General features: G+C 35.8%; 1 protein-coding gene and 1 long non-coding RNA gene across 3 annotated transcripts in view; one reads left to right on the forward strand and one right to left on the reverse strand.

Annotated features, from left to right (window-relative positions):
• The window catches only part of LOC133537223 (uncharacterized), a 13,135-nt gene extending 938 nt beyond the window's left edge, over positions 1-12,197 (reverse strand). Inside the window, exons 1-2 of the long non-coding RNA XR_009802625.1 lie at positions 12,059-12,197; positions 9,192-9,298 (exon numbers count right to left, since the gene is read on the reverse strand). This is a non-coding gene — a long non-coding RNA (uncharacterized LOC133537223). The remainder of the gene's footprint in view (positions 1-9,191; positions 9,299-12,058) is intronic.
• Positions 1-22,367, forward strand: part of map3k10 (mitogen-activated protein kinase kinase kinase 10) — a 107,428-nt gene that overhangs the window by 76,088 nt on the left and 8,973 nt on the right. For both annotated transcript variants that reach the window (XM_061878163.1, XM_061878165.1), the window contains 3 exons: positions 2,206-2,344; positions 15,250-15,362; positions 18,113-18,408. In XM_061878163.1, coding sequence (XP_061734147.1) covers positions 2,206-2,344; positions 15,250-15,362; positions 18,113-18,408 — 548 coding nt within the window. The remainder of the gene's footprint in view (positions 1-2,205; positions 2,345-15,249; positions 15,363-18,112; positions 18,409-22,367) is intronic.

Raw genomic sequence — 22,367 nt, forward strand, 5'->3', positions numbered from 1 at the left:
ATGCTCATCAAACACTTATTTGGAACATCCCACAGACCCCGGACTGTTGAACGACTGAAGCTCTACATAAAACAAGAATGGGAAAGAATTCCACTTTCAAAGCTTCAACAATTAGTTTCCTCAGTTCCCAAACGTTTATTGAGTGTTGTTTAAAGAAAAGGTGATGTAACACAGTGGTGAACATGCCCTTTCCCAACTACTTTGGCACGTGTTGCAGCCATGAAATTCTAAGTGAATTATTATTTGCAAAAAAATAATAAAGTTCATCAGTTTGAACATCAAATATGTTGTCTTTGTAGCATATTCAACTGAATATGGGTTGAAAATGATTTGCAAATCATTGTATTCTGTTTATATTTACATCTAACACAATTTCTCAACTCATATGGAAACAGAGTTTGTATATTAACAAAAAAAACAAAGGATTTATTCTGATTTCTGTTATTTTTGGTCAACTGTTATGCCAAAAAATGTCCACTCCAGAGGACGCCAGTTCTCAGAAGGATCTGTTGTCTTGAGCAGCCCTTTGAGACACTCGTGCTTTAGGGCAGTGTTTTTTAACCACTGTGCCGCGAGCACTAGTGTGCCGCGAGATACGATCTAATTCAGGGGTCACCAATGCGGTGCCCGTGGGCACCAGGTCGCCCGTAAGGACCAGATGAGTCGCCCGCTGGCCTGTTCTAAAAATAGCTCAAATAGCAGCACTTACCAGTGAACAGCCTCTATTTTTTAAATTGTATTTATTTACTACAAGCTGGTCTCGCTTTGCTCGACATTTTTAATTCTAAGAGAGATAAAACTCAAATATTTTAAAGACTTGGTCTTCACTTGTTTAAATAAATTACTTTTTTTTTTTTACTTTGCTTCTTATAACTTTCAGAAAGACAATTTTAGAGAAAAAAATACAACCTTAAAAAGGATTTTAGGATTTTTAAACACATATACCTTTTACCTTTTAAATTCCTTCCTCTTCTTTCCTGACAATTTAAATCAATGTTCAAGTTTTTTTGTTTTTTTTATTGTAAAGAATAATAAATACATTTTAATTTAATTCTTCATTTTAGCTTCAGTTTTTTCGACGAAGAATATTTGTGAAATATGTCTTCAAACTTATGATTAAAATTCAAAAAAAATATTCTGGCAAATATGGAAAATCGGTAGAATCAAATTTAAATCTTATTTCAAAGTCTTTTGAATTTCTTTTAAAAATTTTGTTCTGGAAAATCTACAAAATTAATGATTTGTCTTTGTTAGAAATATAGCTTGGTCCAATTAGTTATATATTCTAACAAAGTGCATATAGGATTTTAACCTATTTAAAACATGTCATCAAAATTCTAAAATTAATTTTAATCAGGAAAAATGACTAATGATGTTCCATAAATTCTTTTTTTTTATTTTTTCAAAAAAGATTCGAATTAGCTAGTTTTTCCTCTTCTTTTTTTCGGTCGAAATTGAAGATAAAACTATGTTTCAAAATTTAATTTTTATTTTTTTCGTGTTTTCTCCACTTTTAAACCATTCAATTAAGTGTTTTTTTCATCATTTATTCTTGACAAAAAAACTTCCGTAAAAGGAAAAAACATGTACGACGTAATGACAGACAGAAATACCCATTTTTTTTGTATATATAGATTTATTTATTAAAGGTAAATTGAGCAAATTGGTTATTTCTGGCAATTTATTTAAGTGTGTATCAATGGCGACTGAGGTGGCGACTTGTCCAGGGTGTATCCCGCCTTCTGCCCGATTGTAGCTGAGCTAGGCACCAGCGCCCCCCGTAACCCCGAAGGGAATAAGCGGTAGAAAATAGATGGATGGATGGAAGACATGAAACTGCTACAGGAAAATACCAAAAAAAGAGAAAAAGCCACCAAAATAGGAGCACGAGACAAGAAGTAAAAGACTACACGCAGGAAAAGAGCTAAACAGTGCAAATAAGTCAGGGTGTGATGTGACAGGTGGTGACAGTACACCTACTTTGAGACAAGAGCTATAGTCATGCATGCTTGCTTATGCTTTAAAGTCATATCCAACAATTGCGACAACTATTTTACTGAATTTGTTTTTTTAATGCTGTCTGCTGGTGTTGTACTTCCGCATTTTTTTAACGCAAAAAAAGTTTGAAAACCCTGCCCTAGGGCTTATATAAGTAAACATTGATTGGTTGATGGATTGATTTCTCACCATGTGTGTGTGTGTCAGTGACGCCCAGCGACGGCAGCAAGACCTGGGGCCGCAGTGCCGTGTGCAAGAAGGAGGACATGGCCGCCGGCAAGAAGAAAGGACGCACGTGGGGTCCTAGCTCCACCCACCAGAGGGAGAGGGTGGGCGGCGAGGAAAAGTGAGTGTAAACAACAACAACACTTGTAGTTGTTGTTGTTGTTTTTGCCCCAGTCACACTACTCCCTACTATTTAGCACTACTCACATTACACCCTACTTTTTAGCCCCAGTCACACTACACCATACTTTTTAGACCGAGTCAAATTACACCCTACTTTTGAGCCCCAGTCACATTACACCCTCCTTTTTAGAACAAGTCAAATTACACCCTACTTTTTAGGCCCAGTCACACTACACCATACTTTTTAGACCGAGTCAAATCACACCCTACTTTTGAGCCCCAGTCACATTACACCCTCCTTTTTAGAACAAGTCAAATTACACCCTACTTTTTAGGCCCAGTCACACTACACCATACTTTTTAGACCGAGTCAAATCACACCCTACTTTTGAGCCCCAGTCACATTACACCCTCCTTTTTAGAACAAGTCAAATTACACCCTACTTTTCAGCCCCAGTCACACTACACCATACTTTTTAGACGAGTCAAATTACACCCTACTTTTGAGCCCCAGTCACATTACACCCTCCTTTTTAGAACAAGTCAAATTACACCCTACTTTTTAGGCCCAGTCACACTACACCATACTTTTTAGACCGAGTCAAATCACACCCTACTTTTGAGCCCCAGTCACATTACACCATACTTTTTAGACCGAGTCAAATTACACCCTACTTTTGAGCCCCAGTCACATTACACCCTCCTTTTTAGAACAAGTCAAATTACACCCTACTTTTTAGGCCCAGTCACACTACACCATACTTTTTAGACCGAGTCAAATCACACCCTACTTTTGAGCCCCAGTCACATTACACCCTCCTTTTTAGAACAAGTCAAATTACACCCTACTTTTTAGGCCCAGTCACACTACACCATACTTTTTAGACAGAGTCAAATTACACCCTACTTTTGAGCCCCAGTCACATTACACCCTCCTTTTTAGAACAAGTCAAATTACACCCTACTTTTCAGCCCCAGTCACACTACACCATACTTTTTAGACCGAGTCAAATTACACCCTACTTTTGAGCCCCAGTCACATTACACCCTCCTTTTTAGAACAAGTCAAATTACACCCTACTTTTTAGGCCCAGTCACACTACACCATACTTTTTAGACCGAGTCAAATCACACCCTACTTTTGAGCCCCAGTCACATTACACCATACTTTTTAGACCGAGTCAAATTACACCCTACTTTTGAGCCCCAGTCACATTACACCCTCCTTTTTAGAACGAGTCAAATTACACCCTACTTTTTAGGCCCAGTCACACTACACCATACTTTTTAGCCCCAGTCACATTACAACATTATTTTTTACACCGAGTCACATTATACCCTACTTTTGAGCCCCAGTCACATTACACCCTCCTTTTTAGACCGAGTCAAATTACACCCTACTTTTGAGCCCCAGTCACATTACACCCTCCTTTTTAGAACAAGTCAAATTACACCCTACTTTTTAGGCCCAGTCACACTACACCATACTTTTTAGACCGAGTCAAATTACACCCTACTTTTGAGCCCCAGTCACATTACACCCTCCTTTTTAGAACGAGTCAAATTACACCCTACTTTTTAGGCCCAGTCACACTACACCATACTTTTTAGACCGAGTCACATTACAACATTATTTTTTACACCGAGTCACATTATACCCTACTTTTGAGCCCCAGTCACATTACACCCTCCTTTTTAGAACGAGTCAAATTACACCCTACTTTTTAGGCCCAGTCACACTACACCATACTTTTTAGCCCCAGTCACATTACAACATTATTTTTTACACCGAGTCACATTATACCCTACTTTTGAGCCCCAGTCACATTACACCCTCCTTTTTAGACCGAGTCAAATTACACCCTACTTTTGAGCCCCAGTCACATTACACCCTCCTTTTTAGAACAAGTCAAATTACACCCTACTTTTTAGGCCCAGTCACACTACACCATACTTTTTAGACCGAGTCAAATTACACCCTACTTTTGAGCCCCAGTCACATTACACCCTCCTTTTTAGAACGAGTCAAATTACACCCTACTTTTTAGGCCCAGTCACACTACACCATACTTTTTAGCCCCAGTCACATTACAACATTATTTTTTACACCGAGTCACATTATACCCTACTTTTGAGCCCCAGTCACATTACACCCTCCTTTTTAGACCGAGTCAAATTACACCCTACTTTTTAGCCCCAGTCACATTACACCCTACTTTTTAGCCCCAGTCACATTACACCCTACTTTTTAGCCTTAGTCACATTACACCCTACTTTTTAGCCCCAGTCACATTACACCCTACTTTTTAGCCCCAGTCACATTACACCCTTCTTTTTAGCCCCAGTCACATTACAACATTATTTTTTTCACCGAGTCACATTACACCCTACTTTTTAGCCCTAGTCACATTACATCCTACTTTTTAGCCCTAGTCACATTACACCCTACTTTTTAGCCCCAGTCACATTACACCCTACTTTTTAGCCCCAGTCACATTACACCCTACTTTTTAGCCCTAGTCACATTACACCCTACTTTTTAGCCCTAGTCACTTTACACCCTACTTTTTAGCCATAGTCACATTACACCCTACTTTTTAGCCCTAGTCACATTACACCCTACCCAACCTTAAAAATGGTTTTAGGATTTTTAAACACATATACCTTTTTACTTTTTAAATTCCTTCCTCTTCTTTCCTGACGATTTAAATCACTGTTCAAGTACATTTATTTTTTTTATTATTGTAAAGAATAATAAATACATTTTAATTTAATTTTTCATTTTAGATTCTGTTTTTCCGACGAAGAATATTTGTGAAATATTTCTTCAAACTTATTATATTATTAAAATTCCAAAAACATATTCTGGCAAATCTAGAAAATCCGTAGAATAAAATTTAAATCTTATTTCAAAGTCTTTTGAATTTCTTTTAAAATTTGGTTCCGGAAAATCTAGAAGAAATAATGATTTGTCTTTGTTAGAAATATAGCTTGGTCCAATTTGTTATATATTCTAACAAAGTGCAGATAGGATTTTAACCTATTTAAAACATGACAACAAAATTCTAAAATTAATCTTAATCAGGAAAAATTACTAATGAGTTCCATAAAAAAAAAAAAAAAATTCAAAAAAAGTTTCGAATTAGCTAGTTTTTCTCATTTTTTTCGGTTGAATTTTTAATTTTAAAGAGTCGAAATTGAAGATAAACTATGTTTCAAAATTAAATTTTCATTTTTTTCGTGTTTTCTCGTCTTTTAAACCGTTCAATTAAGTATTTTTTTTTCATAATTTATTCTCCACAAAAAACCTAGGAAAAAAAATGTACGACGGAATGACAGACAGAATTACCCTTTTTTTATATATATATATATATATATATATAGATTTATGTATTAAAAGGTAAATTGAGCAAATTGGCTATTTCTGGCAATTTATTTAAGTGTGTATCAAACTGGTAGCCCTTTGCATTAATCAGTACGCAAGAAGTAGCTCTTGCTTTCAAAAAGGTTGGTGACCCCCGGATTAAACTGAACGATGTGATCAATTTTAAAACTGCTCAAATGATGTTTAGGGCATCCCAAAACTCTCTACCATCCAATATACAGAACTTATTCCATGACAGAGATGATCACCATAGTTACAGTTTAAGAGGAAACAACAAATTGTATTTGCCTAAATTTAGAACCACTTTAAAATCAAGGTGCATTTCAGTGCGGGGAGTCAGTCTGAGAAGCAATTTAGGGGATGAGTTAAAAACGTGTTCTAGCATGATTCAATTTAAAACAGTGTTTAAAAAAGTACTGAATAAGTACGAGGAGGAAAGAGAGTGATGCCCTCAGCACAGAGCGATGGCAGAGAGGTGTATGGTCAGAGAGTGTATGGGCCCATGTGTGTGTGTGTGTGTTGTCTCGTCTGTTTTTGTTTATAGAGTATTGTTCTTGTATTATATTGTTTATGTTAAATGTGGAATGAGTGAGAGGGGTTGGGCTATTAAAGCAGCAGCTTCATCCAACCCCTTTTCAAGCCTTGCATAAATATCTTTGCCAACATGCGAAAAAAAGAAGAAAACTGTTTAGTTGTACTGTGCAGGTTTGAAATAAATATTTAAATTCAATTCAAACTATTCAAAACATCCCAAGTTCCTTTTATTTTCATATAGTTTTCTTTATAATATAACCTTTTCATTGTTCTTATTATATCAGTTAATTTATTTTTGCACTTCTTGTATCGTTGTTCGACTTTGGTTTTTATTTGGATGAAAACTTTGTAGAGATTGTTTTTCTTTTTACAGGCATTAATTACACCTTTTGTGATCCAAGGGCTATTTTTATTTTTTCCTTTTTTAAAATATTCTTTCAAAGTGCAGTATTTATTATGCAGAGAAGTAAAGATGTCTAAAAATGACAATAAGCACTGTCCACATTTAGTTCTCTGTAAACTGAAGTCCAATCCTGAACTGCTAAACTATTGTTTAGGGCACAGATTGTTTCCTCAGTTGTTATTGGTTTAAAGATGTTTGCCATAGTGTCTTTGCTTTTCTTGAGATGAAAGTCATATCAAGTAAATGATATCATGGCAGTCAGTGGAGCACTTACTTTTACACTTCCGCACAGTGGCCTATATATAAATAGGCCACTGGTGATTTGATTTGCCATAATGTTAGTAGAAATGTTGTGGATGATTGTTGTTATTCTGCTTGCTTGGGTTAATGTTGGGTATAGAGACAAGCTGTACATTGTGTCAATGAAGTCATCAACATGTTTTTGCTTGGTTGACTTTAACAAATCAATGTTAAAATCACCACAGATAAATATGCTTTTATGGTTCACAGAGGAAAATAGTTTAGCCATCCATTCATTGAAAGTTTCTATGCTTGAAGCAGGTGCCCGGTATGCACAACTCATGAAGATATTTGTCTTTTTGACATTTACGATTTCCACAGTTAAACATTCAAATAATCCATCGACTGCTATGGTCATGTTTGTTAAAACTTTAACTGTAACAGTAACATAATTGTGTTCTGTTACTGTTACAGTTAACAGAACACCGTCACAGTTACTTTAACTGTAACAGAATTGTGGGTTGTGTATTAGACTACCCACAAATCAAAATCAGATCAAATATATAGAAAGTTTGTAATGTCACTCGAAACATCAAACATCAAAACCGCAATTATTAATTTGCATTTGTTCAAACAAAAACCTCACCCACGAACGGGCTTGCACAAGGAATCATAAAACACCACCTTGTATTTTAAATGTACCCATGAACGGGTTGCAATCATGCACAAAACCTCATAGAAAATACCCACTAACGCAGGGGTGGCCACACTTTTTCTGCAGGCGAGCTACTTTTCAATTGACCAACTCGAGGGGATCTACCTCATTTATATATATCATTAATATTTATTTATTTATGAAAGAGACATTTTTGTAAACAAGTTAAATGTGTTTAATGATAATACAAGCATGTGTAACACATATAGATGTCTTTCTTTCACGAAGACAAGAATATAAGTTGGTGTATTACCTGATTCTGATGACTTGCATTGATTGGAATCAGACAGTAATGATTGTAACACCCACATTTTCAAATGGAGGAGAAAAAAAGTTGTCCTTTCTGTACAATACCACATGAAAGTGGTTGGTTTTTGGCATCTAATTCATCCAGCTTCCATACACTTTACAAGAAAAACATTGGCGGCAAATTCCGTAGCTTGCTTGATTGACATTCACGGCACCCGAGGGTCTTGTGAGATGACGCTGGCTGCTGCCAGTTCATTATTATGAAAAAATGACAGAGAGAAAGGCGAGAAACACTTTTTATTTCAACAGACTTTCGCGCCGTCCCTTCCGTCAAAACTCTAAAGGCCGACTGCACATTTTCTATCTTCACAATAAAAGCCCTGCTTCATGCTGCCTGCGCTAACAAAATAAGAGTCTTGTGCACGCCAGTTTTCCGAGACTCTGTATTTAGTTAGCGCAGGCAGCATGAAGCAGGGATTTTATTGTGAAGATAGGAAATGTGCAGTCGGCCTTTAGAGTTTTGACGGAAGGTACGGCGCGAGAGTCTGTTGAAATAAAAAGTGTTTCTCGCCTTCCTCTCGGTCATATTTTCATAATAATGATCTTGCAGCAGCCAGCGTCATCTCACAAGACCCTCCGGTACCGTGAATGTCATTTAAGTGACGTCTTGGTGAAGATTGATGATCACTAATTTTTAGGTCTATTTTTTTTCAAAGCCTGGCTGGAGATCGACTGACACACCCCCGCGGTCGACTGGTAGCTCGCGATCGACGTAATGGGCACCCCTGCACTAACGGGTTCAATAACATTAAACATTAAAGCCACTACTAGCGACCACACAGTCTGATAGTTTATATATCAACGATGAAATGTTAACATTGCAACACATGCCAATACGGCCTTTTTAGTTTACTAAATTGCAATTTTAAATTTCGCGCGAAGTATCCTGTTGAAAACGTCAGTATGATGACGTGTGCGCGTCACGTCTCGGATTGTAGCGGACATGTTTTTCAAGCCCGATCCCAGCTATAAGTAGTCTGCTCTAATCATATAATTACACAGTATTCTGGACATCGATGTTGCTAAATCTTTTGCAATGTGTTCAATTAATAATGGAGACGGCAAAGAAGAAAGATGTAAGTGGGAAGCGGTGGATTGCGGCTGCCTTTAGCAACACAAACACAGCCGGTGTTTCCTTGTTTACATTCCCGAAGGTGAAGCTTTACTATGGACCAGAGCGGTCAAGCGAACATGGTTCCCGACCACATGTCAACCGGCAGGTTTCAGTGAGAAAATTGTGGTAATAAGTCGGCTCTTACCGTAGACATGAGCGGAGCTTGCGTCGTTCCTCGTGCACCTGTCAAAGAGTCAGCTGCGACTCTCCTGCCTCCTACGACCGGCTGCCCTCGAACGTGGGATGCTTCCACTGTCAAGGATGTAATGTAAATAATTCAATGTACATAGTATGATGATTAACTTTTGTGATGACTGTATCATGTTGATAGTATATATTTGTACCATGAATTGATTAACGTGGACCCCAACTTAAACAAGTTGAAAAACTTATTCGGGTGTTACCATTTAGTGGTCAATTGTACGGAATATGTACTGAACTGTGCAATCTACTAATAAAAGTATCAATCAATCAATCAATCAAAAGAGAGGGGAAAAAAAGCTCAGCCCGGCCCCAACAACTGCCTTCGCTTCGCCTCGTCGAGAAACGTGGCTTCCCTCATAGACACTGGCGGTCACCACACCCCTCCGACTTTCAGGTACCATATAATCTCACTAAAACACTAGTAACACAATAAGAAGATAAGGGATTTTCCAGAATTATCCTGGTAAATGTGTCTAATAACATCTGAATCGCTCCCACTGCCCTCGCCTTTTTTTTTTTTTCTAGTCTTTCACTCTAGGGCTGGGCGATATTGCCTTTTTTTAATATTGCGATATTTTTAGGCCATATCGCGATATACGATATATATATTACGAGATTTTGCCTTGGCCTTGAATGAAGACTTGATGCATATAATCACAGCAGTAAGATGATTCTATGTGTCTACATTAGGGATGCACCGAAATGAAAATTTGTGGCCGAAGCCGAAACCGAATAAAATTTGAGCGCTTGGCCGAAGGCCGAATACCAAATACCGAATAATAAATGCAGTTTTTCACAACTTTTTCATATTGCATAAATAGCCTAGAATACATTTTTAGACATGTTTTTCAAATAAAGTACATTTTTATTGAATATTGACATTTTTTAATATTCCAGTAGCCTTTACCTTTCAAAAAAAGCACAGTTTTTCATTTATATTAGGCCTTCAAACAAAACATGCATTCCCCCAAAAAAATCAAGTGCATTAAAGTGGATAAACGCACAACAAATGAATTATTGTCCTTTTGGCAAAAGTCTGCTTAGCCACAGTAGATATGCTAATAATGTAAACAGAGGCCCCACTAAATCTCAATTAAGTATGTGCTTGTAACCTCATACACTTATACAGGTAGCCTACACAACAGGCTAATAATGTAAACAGAGGCCCCACTAAATCTCAATTAAGTGTGTGCTTGTAACCTCATACACTTATACAGGTAGCCTACACAACAGGCTAATAATGTAAACAGAGGCCCCACTAAATCTCAATTAAGTGTGTGCTTGTAACCTCATACACTTATACAGGTAGCCTACACAACAGGCTAATAATGTAAACAGAGGCCCCACTAAATCTCAATAAGTGTGTGCTTGTAACCTCATACACTTATACAGGTACACAACATATCCCAGGCCAGAACAGATTTGTCAATAACAGTACTTCAGCTTCAGAATAAAAAGAAAGAAACTAACTATGTATAAAACAATTTAAATTTAACACTGCACGTTGGTTGATTGCGTCACCACATCAAAAAATTGCGTCTTTGCGTCACCGAAGGCCGAATGTGGCTTTTTTTGCCATATTCGGCCGAATATATTCAGTTACCGATTAATCGGTGCATCCCTAGTCTACATCCAAACATTCTTCTTCATACTGCATTCATATATGCTACTTTTAAACTTTCATGCAGAGAGTGAAATCACAACTAAGTCAATTGAACAAAAGTGTATTTATTAAAGTTAGTAAGCAATGGCACAAACATTCAAGTCATTTCCAAAACAAAGTGCAAGATTGTCAGAGACATTTTAAGTGTCAAATAAAAATGAGTTGCATAATAGGAAATCAAATAGTATTCGTCCTTCACTATGTGGTACGTTACTAAGGTTATGAAATTCTCTTCATTCTCTAGCGAGTGACTTTTCAAATGATGCTACATATTAGCAGTAATGCTACTTTTTATAGCAATGCTTTCCCCCCATACTTGACAAATAACAGTTGTCTGTTCGACATATTCCCACTTGAAGCCGAACCACCGCCAGACGATGAAAACCCTGCTGTTGTTATTGGGAATTAAGTCTTCCTTCATTTGTTACCATATCCGCACCTTCTTTCTCTTGTTAGCAGTTAACATTAGCCACGTCACTACCTCTCTGCCCTGCGAGGGCGTGTATGTGACGTATGTAAGCCTGCTTGTCTGCGAGAAGGAGAGACAGGAAAGAGCGAGGAGAGCCTGAAGTGTACGGCTGCAGCTAAAAGTCCTGCGTGTGAACGTATATTCGAATATTACGATATAGTCATTTTTCTATATCGCACAGAGACAAACCCGCGATATATCATATGTATCGCCCAGCCCTACTTCACTCTAACTTTCCTTATCCACGAATCTTTCATCCTCGCTCAAATTAATGGGGAAATTTTTGCTTTCTCGGTCCGAATCGCTCTCGCTGCTGGTGGCCAAGATTGGAAACAATGTTCAGATGTGAGGAGCCCTACAACCAGTGACGTCATGCGCACATTGTCTGCTACTTCCGGTACAGGCAAGGCTTTTTTTATTAGCGACCAAAAGCTGCGAACTTTATCGTAGATGTTCTCTACTAAATCCTTTCAGCAAAAATATGGCAATATCGCGAAATTATCAAGTATGACACATAGAATGGACCTGCTATCCCCGTTTGAATAAGAAAATATCATTCCAGTAGGCCTTTAACCATTGGATTTTGTTGTTGTTGTTGTTGTTGTTGTTGTTGCTTGCCTTTGTGTACACACACTGTTATATGGCCATATTTTAATCCGTGTAGCGCGCTACATACCTTTATTGACGCTGGCCCGTGCCTTTGTTCTTGTCTTCAAAAGATTTTCTTCGAAAAGAGTTCAATATCTTCGAAGAGTACACAACTTCAAACAGCGTTGCTCAGCTTTCGCGCCAAACGCCCAGGGCAACACCGACGCATCAGCGCATGCGTCGAGCTCAAAGCGCAAAACCCTGTGTTCGAAAGTCACGTGACCGATCATGAGCTGTTTTGGTCACGTGACTGATACGCGACATGGGTCGCACTGACGCATGCGCGCCAAACTGTGTTTATAAAGAAGCGCATTCTGTCAAAAAGACGCTGCTGCCAACACAATCGCCGCACTTCTGTCGTTTATCGTCGTCGGAGATCATTTCTGCCGCGTGGGAATATTTTGATCATATATAGCAGTGATCATATATAGCAGAATAAGTTTTTATTCATTTTTATAAAAAATAAAAAAATAATAATAATTTTTTTATTAAATCAACATAAAAAACACAACATACACTTACAATTAGTGCACCAACCACAAAAACCTCCCTTTTTCATGACAAAGAAAAGAAAAAAGAAAAAAAAAAGATTCCCCCCCTACCCCCCCACCCGGGCCGCGGGACAAAAAGGTTGGGGACCACTGATATAGCAGGGATGTCCAAAGTGCGGCTCGGGGGCAGCTAATTGTTTAGCGGCCCGCCACACAGCCTGGAAATGCTATTGCAAGAATAAAAAAGAACATTAAAAACATTGGAATGAGGTGAAATCTATGGAGAAAAAGTTGCAATGTTGACACAAAGCTGCCATGCAGGATGTTTTTTTTTTCTTTTGTCTTTGAAACCATCTTTACCATGAATTGATTAACAAGTTGAAAAACTTATTGGGGTGTTACCATTTAGTGGTCAATTGTACGGAATATGTACTGTACTGTGCAATCTACTAATAAAAGTATCAATCAATCAGTTATTTATTTTTTATTTTTTTGCCATTGCTCAAAACAAAAAATAATGACAAAAAAAAATCCATTTTATAATGAATTCTTTTCAAAGCTCCAAAAATGTCACTTTAAAATGTTTTATGTGGAAAATATTGCATGGAGTTGCCATATAAAAACAAAGTTTTCTTTGACAAAAGAGCGTAAAACAAACAAAATAATAGTTAAAACGTAAAATCGACGGATATATCTGAAGTTGATCTCGTAACTTAAGTGTTGAAAGTTAACAAAAAAAACAACTAATAAAAATGTATCACTTTCTGAGTGGGGCACCTTCTGGATCCCAAATATATTTAGTGGTATTTTATTTATCTTTTCACTGTGATTACTAGAAAATAATAGTTCTAGCAGTGTACCATAATAGTTGTAGCTGTATACCATAATAGTTCTAGCTGTAGACCATAATAGTTCTAGCTGTGTACCATAATAGTTCTAGCTGTATACCATAAGAGTTTTAGCTGTGTACCATAATAGTTCTGGCTGTATACCATAATAGTTCTAGCTGTAGACCATAATAGTTCTAGCTGTAGACCATAATAGTTCTGGCTGTATACCATAATAGTTCTAGCTGTAGACCATAATAGTTCTAGCTGTATACCATAATAGTTCTAGCTGTATACCATAATAGTCTAGCTGTAGACCATAATAGTTGTAGCTGTATACCATAACAGTTTTAGCTGTGTACCATAATAGTTCTAGCTGTATACCATAATAGTTCTGGCTGTATACCATAATAGTTCTAGCTGTATACCATAATAGTTCTGGCTGTATACCATAATAGTTCTAGCTGTATACCATAATAGTTCTAGCTGTAGACCATAATAGTTCTAGCTGTGTACCATAATAGTTCTAGCTGTATACCATAATAGTTCTAGCTGTATACCATAATAGTTCTAGCTGTGTACCATAAAAGTTCTAGCTGTATACCATAATAGTTCTAGCTGTAGACCATAATAGTTCTAGCTGTGTACCATAATAGTTCTAGCTGTATACCATAATAGTTCTAGCTGTATACCATAATAGTTCTAGCTGTGTACCATAATAGTTCTAGCTGTATACCATAATAGTTCTAGCTGTAGACCATAATAGTTCTAGCTGTAGACTATAATAGTTCTAACTGTAGACCATAATAGTTCTGTGTACCATAATAGTTCTAGCTGTAGACCATAATAGTTCTAGCTGTAGACTATAATAGTTCTAACTGTAGACCATAATAGTTCTGTGTACCATAATAGTTCTAGCTGTATACCATAATAGTTCTAGCTGTATATCATAATAGTTCTAGCTGTGTACCATAATAGTTCTGGCTGTGTACCATAATAGTTCTAGCTGTGTACCACAGCAGTTCTAGCTGTATACAATATTAGTTCTAGCTGTGTACTATAATAGTTCTTAGCTCTAGACCGTAATAGTTCTAGCTGTATACCATAATAGTTCTAGATGTGTACCATAATAGTTCTAGCTGTGTACCATAATAGTTCTGGCTGTGTACCATAATAGTTCTAGCTGTAGACCATAATAGTTCTAGCTGTATACCATAATAGTTCTAGCTGTGTACTATAATAGTTCTTAGCTCTAGACCGTAATAGTTCTAGCTGTATACCATAATAGTTCTAGATGTGTACCATAATAGTTCTAGCTGTGTACCATAATAGTTCTAGCTGTGTACCATAATAGTTCTAGCTGTAGACCATAATAGTTCTAGCTGTATACCATAATAGTTGGTGGGGTAAATCATCGATTTTAGATGCATTGCAATGGACAATTATTAAAATTGATAGAAGCTCATGAAGAGAATACCAAGAGTGTGCAAAACAGTAATCAGGGCAAAGGGTGACTATTTTGAAGAAACTAGAAAATAAAACATGTTTTCAGTGATTTTTTTTTTGTTAAGTACATAACTCCACATGTGTTCATTCATAGTTTTGATGTAAATAGTCATGAAAATAAAGAATGAATGAGGAGTAGGGGTGTCCAAACTTTTGCCCTGCACTGTACTTATTAAATGTTTTGTGTTTAATGTTAATGATCTATCATTATTTGATCTTATAATTAGTGTCATTTTGACATTTTACAGATTTACGTTAACATTACCAGAAAAAAAACATTTTAAAATAACACATGGTTAAAAAAAAAAAAAAAACTATTTTGTGGCATTGAAATATTGCATGCAAATGTTCTTCACATTTCTGTCATTTTTTCTTATTTTCTGAACTACTTTCAGACTGAAGTCACTCAGCGAGGGCAGCAAGGTGTGGTCGTCCAGCGCCCCAAACCTCGGCAAGTCTCCCAAGCACGCTCCCATGACAGTGGGCTTCTCCAGCCTCAGCGAAATGGGTGAGTGGCATATTTCATATTCCATATTTCACACTCAACTCAGTCTCACTTCTAATTAAAGCTGCAAGCAGCGATGGACGGGATCGACTTTTGCTGGTGTTTCCTGCCTTTACCCATTCAACATATCTTTACCTGCACATTACCTACCTTCCCTGCATCCTGGGGTCACACTGGTGCTCCTTTCTTTCACCAATACACGCTGGTGCTTCCTGCCATCACCCAGACAACATATCTTTACCTGCACTTTACCTACCTTCCCTGCATCCTGGGCTCATACTGGTGCCTCCTTCTTTCACTAAGTCAACATATCTTTACCCGCACTGTACCTACCTTCTCTGCATTGTGTGGTCACGCCGGTGCTTCCTGCTTTTAAGCGGCCATCTTGAGACGGCAGCAGCGCAGCAGTTCTTTGAAGGCTCGTAAAATCAAAACTGGAGCAGTTAGAAAATCTCTTTCGTCAACTTTTCAATTCCTCTCCTGTGGTAGTTTGAAGCCGACACAACAAACGTGCTTAGAGGAGATCATTTTTTAAAAAAAGGTGACGGGTTTTTACAAAACTTTTGTTTTGAAGGGGTAATTGCCAACTTCCTGTTGATTTTTGCTGAAGGATGTCAATGAATGCAATGTAGGTCTAAGTGAGACCTACATAGAGGTTTTTGTTTACGACATTCCTACCGGAAGTTACAAGCAGTTTTTTTTCCCAGCAGCAATGTACAGAATTGAGATGGAATTTAAAAGGTAAATAATGAGGGTATAAAAGGAAATGAATGAGAAAAACACTACGATAAGAATAAAAATAAAAAGCAACAATGAGAATAAAATTATAAGAGTAAAATTAAAGCTGCAAGCAGCGATGGACGGGACCGAGTATATATGGAAGTGGCTGAGGAGAAGGAAGTCTGGGCTTCCTAGATATAAGTTAGAACAACACACTACTTTGTATTATATAGCAGTTTCCTTCCATAATGGGCCTACTGACAGATATAAGTTAGAACTATACACTATTATTCATTATAAATGTTGTAGTTTTTACCTTCCATAACGTGTCTACTGGTAGATATAAGTTAGAAAAACTCTTTCATCAACTTTTAATCAGAAGGGTTCAATCTCTCTCCTGTGGTAGTTTGAAGCCGACACAACAAACGCGCTCAGAGGAGATAATGTTTGAAAAAAGGTGACCGGTTTTTACAAAACTTTTGTAGTGGAAGGGGGAATTGCAAACTTGAACTCCTATGTAGGTCTAAGTCAGACCTACATAGGAGTTTTTGTTTCATGTCGCTATGACATTCCTAACAGAAGTTACATGCAGTTTTGTCTGTAATTTTTTCCTACGGGGCTCTAGAGCGCAATTTTCATTTTGGGGGATTTGTTGCTTAATATGTTGGGAAGGTTTGCTATACCGACGTGTGTGTCAAATTTGGTGAGTTTTGGAGCATGTTAAGGGGGTCAAATTACAGCGCGTAGGTGCGGAATAATAATAAAACACAGCAGTTTCAATAGTGTCCTTGGCCCATGGCAAAGGACTCCTGTGGAGTCCTTTGACTTAGACCCAATTTTCATACACTCACTTCTTTCAGCAAAAATCTACAGGAAGTTGGCAAAAACCCCTTCAAAATAAAATGTTTGCAAAAAATGCAATTTTTGCCTCTTTGCGCTGTAATTTGACCCCTTTAAAATGCTTCAAAAGTCACCAAACTTGGCGCACACATAAGGACTGGCGAATATTGCGATCTAATGAAAAAAACCAAACCCCAAAACTCAGAATTGCGCTCTAGCGCTATTTTTGAATAAAACACTGAAAAAACTGCTCCTAGGAAGAAAACACAGACAAAACTGCTTGTAACTTCCGGTAAGAATGTCGGAGAGACATGAAACAAAAACCTCTATGTAGGTCTCGCTTAGACCTACATTGCATGGATTGACAACCCCCAACAAAAATCAACAGGAAGTTTGTAATCCCCCCTTCAAAACAAAAGTTTTGTAAAAACTGGTCACCTTTCTTCAAACATTATCTCCTCTGAGTGCGTTTGTTGTTTTGGCTTCAAACTCGCACAGGAGAGAGATTGAACCCTTCTGATTAAAAGTATTGAACAGAGCTTTGATAAGTTCTCAGGTTTTGATTTTACGCGCCTTCAAAGAACCCCTGCGCAAAGTCTCCTAAAAAATTTAAATTTTGCCTCTTTGAGCTCTTATTAGACCACCTTAAAATGCTTCTAAACTCACCAAACTTGACACACACATCAGGTCTGGCAAAAATTGCGATCTGATGAAAAAAACCTAACCTCAAAACTCAAAATTGCGCTCTACCGCCCCCTAGGAATACAACACGGACAAACTGCTCCTAGGAAGAAAACACAGACAAAACTGTTTGTAACTTCCGGTAGGAATGTCAGAGAGACATGAAACAAAAAACACTATGTAGGTCTCACTTAGACCTACATTTGAATAATTAACATACTTTAGCAAAAATCAACAGGAAGTTTGATATTTTCACTTCAATACAACAACTGCATTACTGTGGAGTCCTTTGGCAATGGGCCAAAGACCCTAATAATAAAGAAAGAATAAAACACACCAGTTTCAATAGGGTCCTTGGCCCATTGCAAAGGACTCCCATGGCTAATTGCAAAGGACTCTTTGCAATGGGCCTGGCGGACCCTGATAACAATAAAACCTTATAAATACAATAGGGTCCTCTGTCCCAAAGGGACATTCGGTCCCTAATAATCTTCCTTCCTTTCATGTCTCAGAGGAGAGCTGCGAGTTCCAGGAGTCCCCGGGTTCCCTGCAGCCCTCCGAGACCAGCAGCAACGGGGCCGCCGAGGACTCGGGGTCCCTGTGGAGCGCCTCGGGGTCCGGAGCGGCTTCGGCCACGGTGGGGTCGTCGAGTGCCAGCTCCACCCAAGGTTCCACGGGTGTCAACCAGCAGGAGTCTCTGAGGCGCTGCAGCCAGAGGAAGAAGAGCGACTTGCTGCTGCTGGGCTGCGCCTCGCTGCTGGCCTCAGTGGGTCTGGGCCAAGACCTGCTGCAGCTGGGGAAACTGCAGGTTAGAACCAAGCAATTATTATTCACAACTGCGGAACTCTCAGGAAGACATTTGTCATCTCTTCAGTGAACACAATAGTGTTTTTTAAATGCTAAAATAGTTTATTATTTATTTCTGTGCAACTTCCTATGGAAAAGTTTGAGTCAAACCTCATTAAAATCATCCACAGAAGCCAAAAGCAGTGAAGTTGTCACCTGGTGTAAATCAATCAATCAATCAGTGTTTATTTATATAGCCCTAAATCACAAGTGTCTCAAAGGGCTGCACAAACCACAACGACATCCTCGGTAGAGCCCAAATAAGGGCAAGGAAAAACTCACACCCAATGGGATGTCAGTGACGGTGACAATGATGACTATGAGAAACCTTGGAGAGGACCGCATATATGGGCAACCTCCCCTAGGGGACCGAAAGCAATGGCTGGTAAATAATTCATAAGAACATTATTTTTTTTCAGCAATGACAGTTTTAAAGAATAAAACTTTCTTTCAGTAAATGGTAAATAAAAAGAGAATACAATGGTTTGCAAGTATTTTTCAACTTACTGTATATTCGATTGAATAGACGGCAAAGACAAGATATTTCATGTTCACACTTTTTTGCAAATAATCATGACCTTAGAATTTCATGGCAGCAAAAGGCATTTTTACCAGTGTGTTACATGGCCTTTCCTTTTAACAACACTCAGTAAAGGTTTGGGAACTGAGGAGACACATTTTTTAAGTTGATTTTGTTTTTTGTAGGCAACTTTTTGTCATCAGTTTTGAAAAAAATAATATTTATTTATTAATTTGATAAGGAAATCCTAATACAGGTACTTAGAAAACACTTTTTTTCTCCACTCCCCCTCCAAAAAAATTAATTAAAAAATACATTTCAACTACAAAAAAACAAAATAAAATAAAATAAAATACAAAAAAAAAATTATAATGAAATTAACTTGTCTTCTGTTTTTTATTTAAACCTCTCATAGAAATGTTTAGGCCAAAAAAGTAGTAAATTGATAAGGAAAAATTGGATTTTTTTTGTAGGCATCTTTTTTTTTTTCTTTAAATAGTTATATTTATTTATTTGTTTGATAGGGAAATCCTAATACAGGTACTGAGAAAACAGACACTTTTTTCTCCTCCCCCCCAAAAAAACCAATTAATAAAAAAATAAAGGAAAAATACAAAAAATAAAATACCAAAAAATAATAATAATAATGATAATAATGAAATTAACTTATCTTCTGTTTTTTATTTAAACCTCTCATACAAATATTTAGCCCCAAAAAGTAGTAAATTGATAAAGAAAAATGGGATTTTTTTGGGGGGGACATCTTTAAAAAAAAAAAAATTATATTTATTTAAATAATTTGTTTGACAGGGAAATCCTAATACAGGTACTGAGAAAACAGACCCCCCGCCCCCCCCCAAAAAAACGAATTAATAAAAAAATAAATTAAAAATACAAAAAATAAAATACAATACCCAAAAATATATATAATAATAATAATAATAATGAAATTAACTTGTCTTCTGTTTTTATTTAAACCTCTAATAGAAATATTTAGCCCAAAAAGTAGTACATTGATAGGGAAAAAGTTTTTGATTTTACAGGCAAAATATGATAAAATTAACGAATCTGTGCAAAAAAAAATTTAGGGATTTTGTATTTTTTTTTTGTAGGCAACTTTTTGTCATCTGTTTTTATTTATTTTTTTAATAATAATGTTAATTTATTCATTTGATAGGGAAATTCTAATATAGGTACTGAGAAAACAGACATTTTGTTTTTCTCCCCCCCCCAAAAAAAACTAATTAATTGAAAAATAAATAAAAAAAACAAAAAATTCAATAAAATACAAAACAAAATAATGAAATGAACTTGTCATCTTCTGGGTTTTTTTTTATTTAAACCTGTAATAGAAATATTTAGCCCAAACAATAAAAAGTAGTAAATTGATAAGCAAAAATGTAGGATTTTTTTTTTTTTTTTGTAGGCAACTTTTTGTCTTCTGTTTCTTTTTCATATATATATAATATTTATTTATTTATTCGATAGGGAAATCATAATACAGGTACTGAGAAAACAGACACTTTTTTTTCTCCTCTCCCCCTAAAAAAACATATTAATTAAAAAATAAATTAGAAATACAAAAAACTAAATAAAATAAAATACTAAAAAATAATAATAATGAAATGAATTTGTCTTGTCTTCTGTTTTTTAATTAAACCGCTAATAGAAATATTTAGCCCACACAACAAAAAGTATTAAATTGACAAGGAAAAATGTCTTGGTTTTACAGGCAAAATATGATAAAAATTAATGAATCTGTGAAACAAAAAATATAGGAATTTTTTTTTTGTAGGCATCTTTTTGTCATCAGTTTTATTTGTTTTTTTAAATAATTATATTTATTTATTAATTTGTTTGATAGGGAAATCCTAATATAGTTACTCCCCACCCCCCCAAAAAAAACTAATTAATTAAAAAAAAATAAAAAAATACTAAAAATAAAATACCCCAAAAAATAAATAATAATAATAATGAAATTAACTTGTCTTCTGTTTTTTTATTTAAACCTCTAATAGAAATATTTAGCCCAAAAAGTAGTAAATTGATAAGGAAACATTTTGATTTTACAGGCAAAATATGAAAAAATTAACGAATCTGTGCAAAAAAAATGTAGGGATTTCATTGTATTTTTTTTGTAGGCAAATTTTTGTCATCTGTTTTTTTTTTTTAATAATAATGTTTATTTATCCATTTGATAGGGAAATTCTAATACAGGTACTGAGAAAACAGACGTTTTCTTTTTCTCCTCCCCCCTAAAAAACCCCAAATTAATAAAAAAATAAATTAAAAAATCCATCCATCCATTTTCTACCGCTTATTCCCTTTGGGGTCGCTGGTGCCTATCTCAGCTACAATCAAAAAATAAAATAAAATAAAATACAAAAATACAAAAAATAATAATAATAATGAAATGAACTTGTCATCTTCTGTAATTTTTTTTTTAAACCTGTAATAGAAATATTTAGCCCACACAATAAAGAGTAGTATATTGATAAGGAAAAATGTAGGATTTTTTTTTTTGTAGGCTACTTTTTGTCTTCTGTTTCTTTTTTATATATATAATATTTATTTATTCGATAGGGAAATCATGATACAGGTACTGAGAAAACAGACATTTTTTTTCTCTTCCCCCCCCCCCCCCCCAAAAAAAGTAATTCATTGGTTAAAAACAATTAAAAATACAAAAAAATAAAATAAAATACAAAAAAATAATAATAATGAAATTAACTTGTCTTGTCTTCTGTTTTTTAATTAAACTTCTAATAGAAATGTTTAGCCCACACAACAAAAAGTAGTAAATTGACAAGGAAAAAGGTCTCGGTTTTACAGGCAAAATATGATAAAAATTAACGAATCCGTGCAACAAAAAATATAGGGATTTTTTTTTTTGTAGGCATCTTTTTGTCATCAGTTTTTATTTTATCTTTTAAAATAATTCTATTTATTCATTTATTCGTTTGATAGGGAAATACCAATACAAATACTTTCCCCCCCCCCCAAAAAAAATATAACTAATTAATTAAAAAATAAATTACAACAACAATAATAATTATATTGAAATGAACATGTCTTCTGTTTTTTTATTTAAACCTCTAATAGAAATATTTAGCCCAAAAAGTAGTAAATTGATAAGGAAACATTTCTTGATTTTACAGGCAAAATATGAAAAAATTAATGAATCTGTGCAAAAAAAATGTAGGGATTTTTTATTTTTATTTTGTAGGCAACTTTTTGTCATGTTTTTTTTAAATTTTTTTTTAAAATAATAATAATGTTTATTTATTCATTTGATAAGGAAATCATAATACAGGTACTGAGAAAACAGACATTTTCTCCCCCCCCCACCCCCCAAAAAAACCCCCCAAATTAATTAAAAAAAAAAATTAAAAATCCATCCA

This window comes from Nerophis ophidion, linkage group LG18, assembly GCF_033978795.1.
Source record: "Nerophis ophidion isolate RoL-2023_Sa linkage group LG18, RoL_Noph_v1.0, whole genome shotgun sequence".
Taxonomy (NCBI): Eukaryota; Metazoa; Chordata; class Actinopteri; order Syngnathiformes; family Syngnathidae; genus Nerophis; species Nerophis ophidion.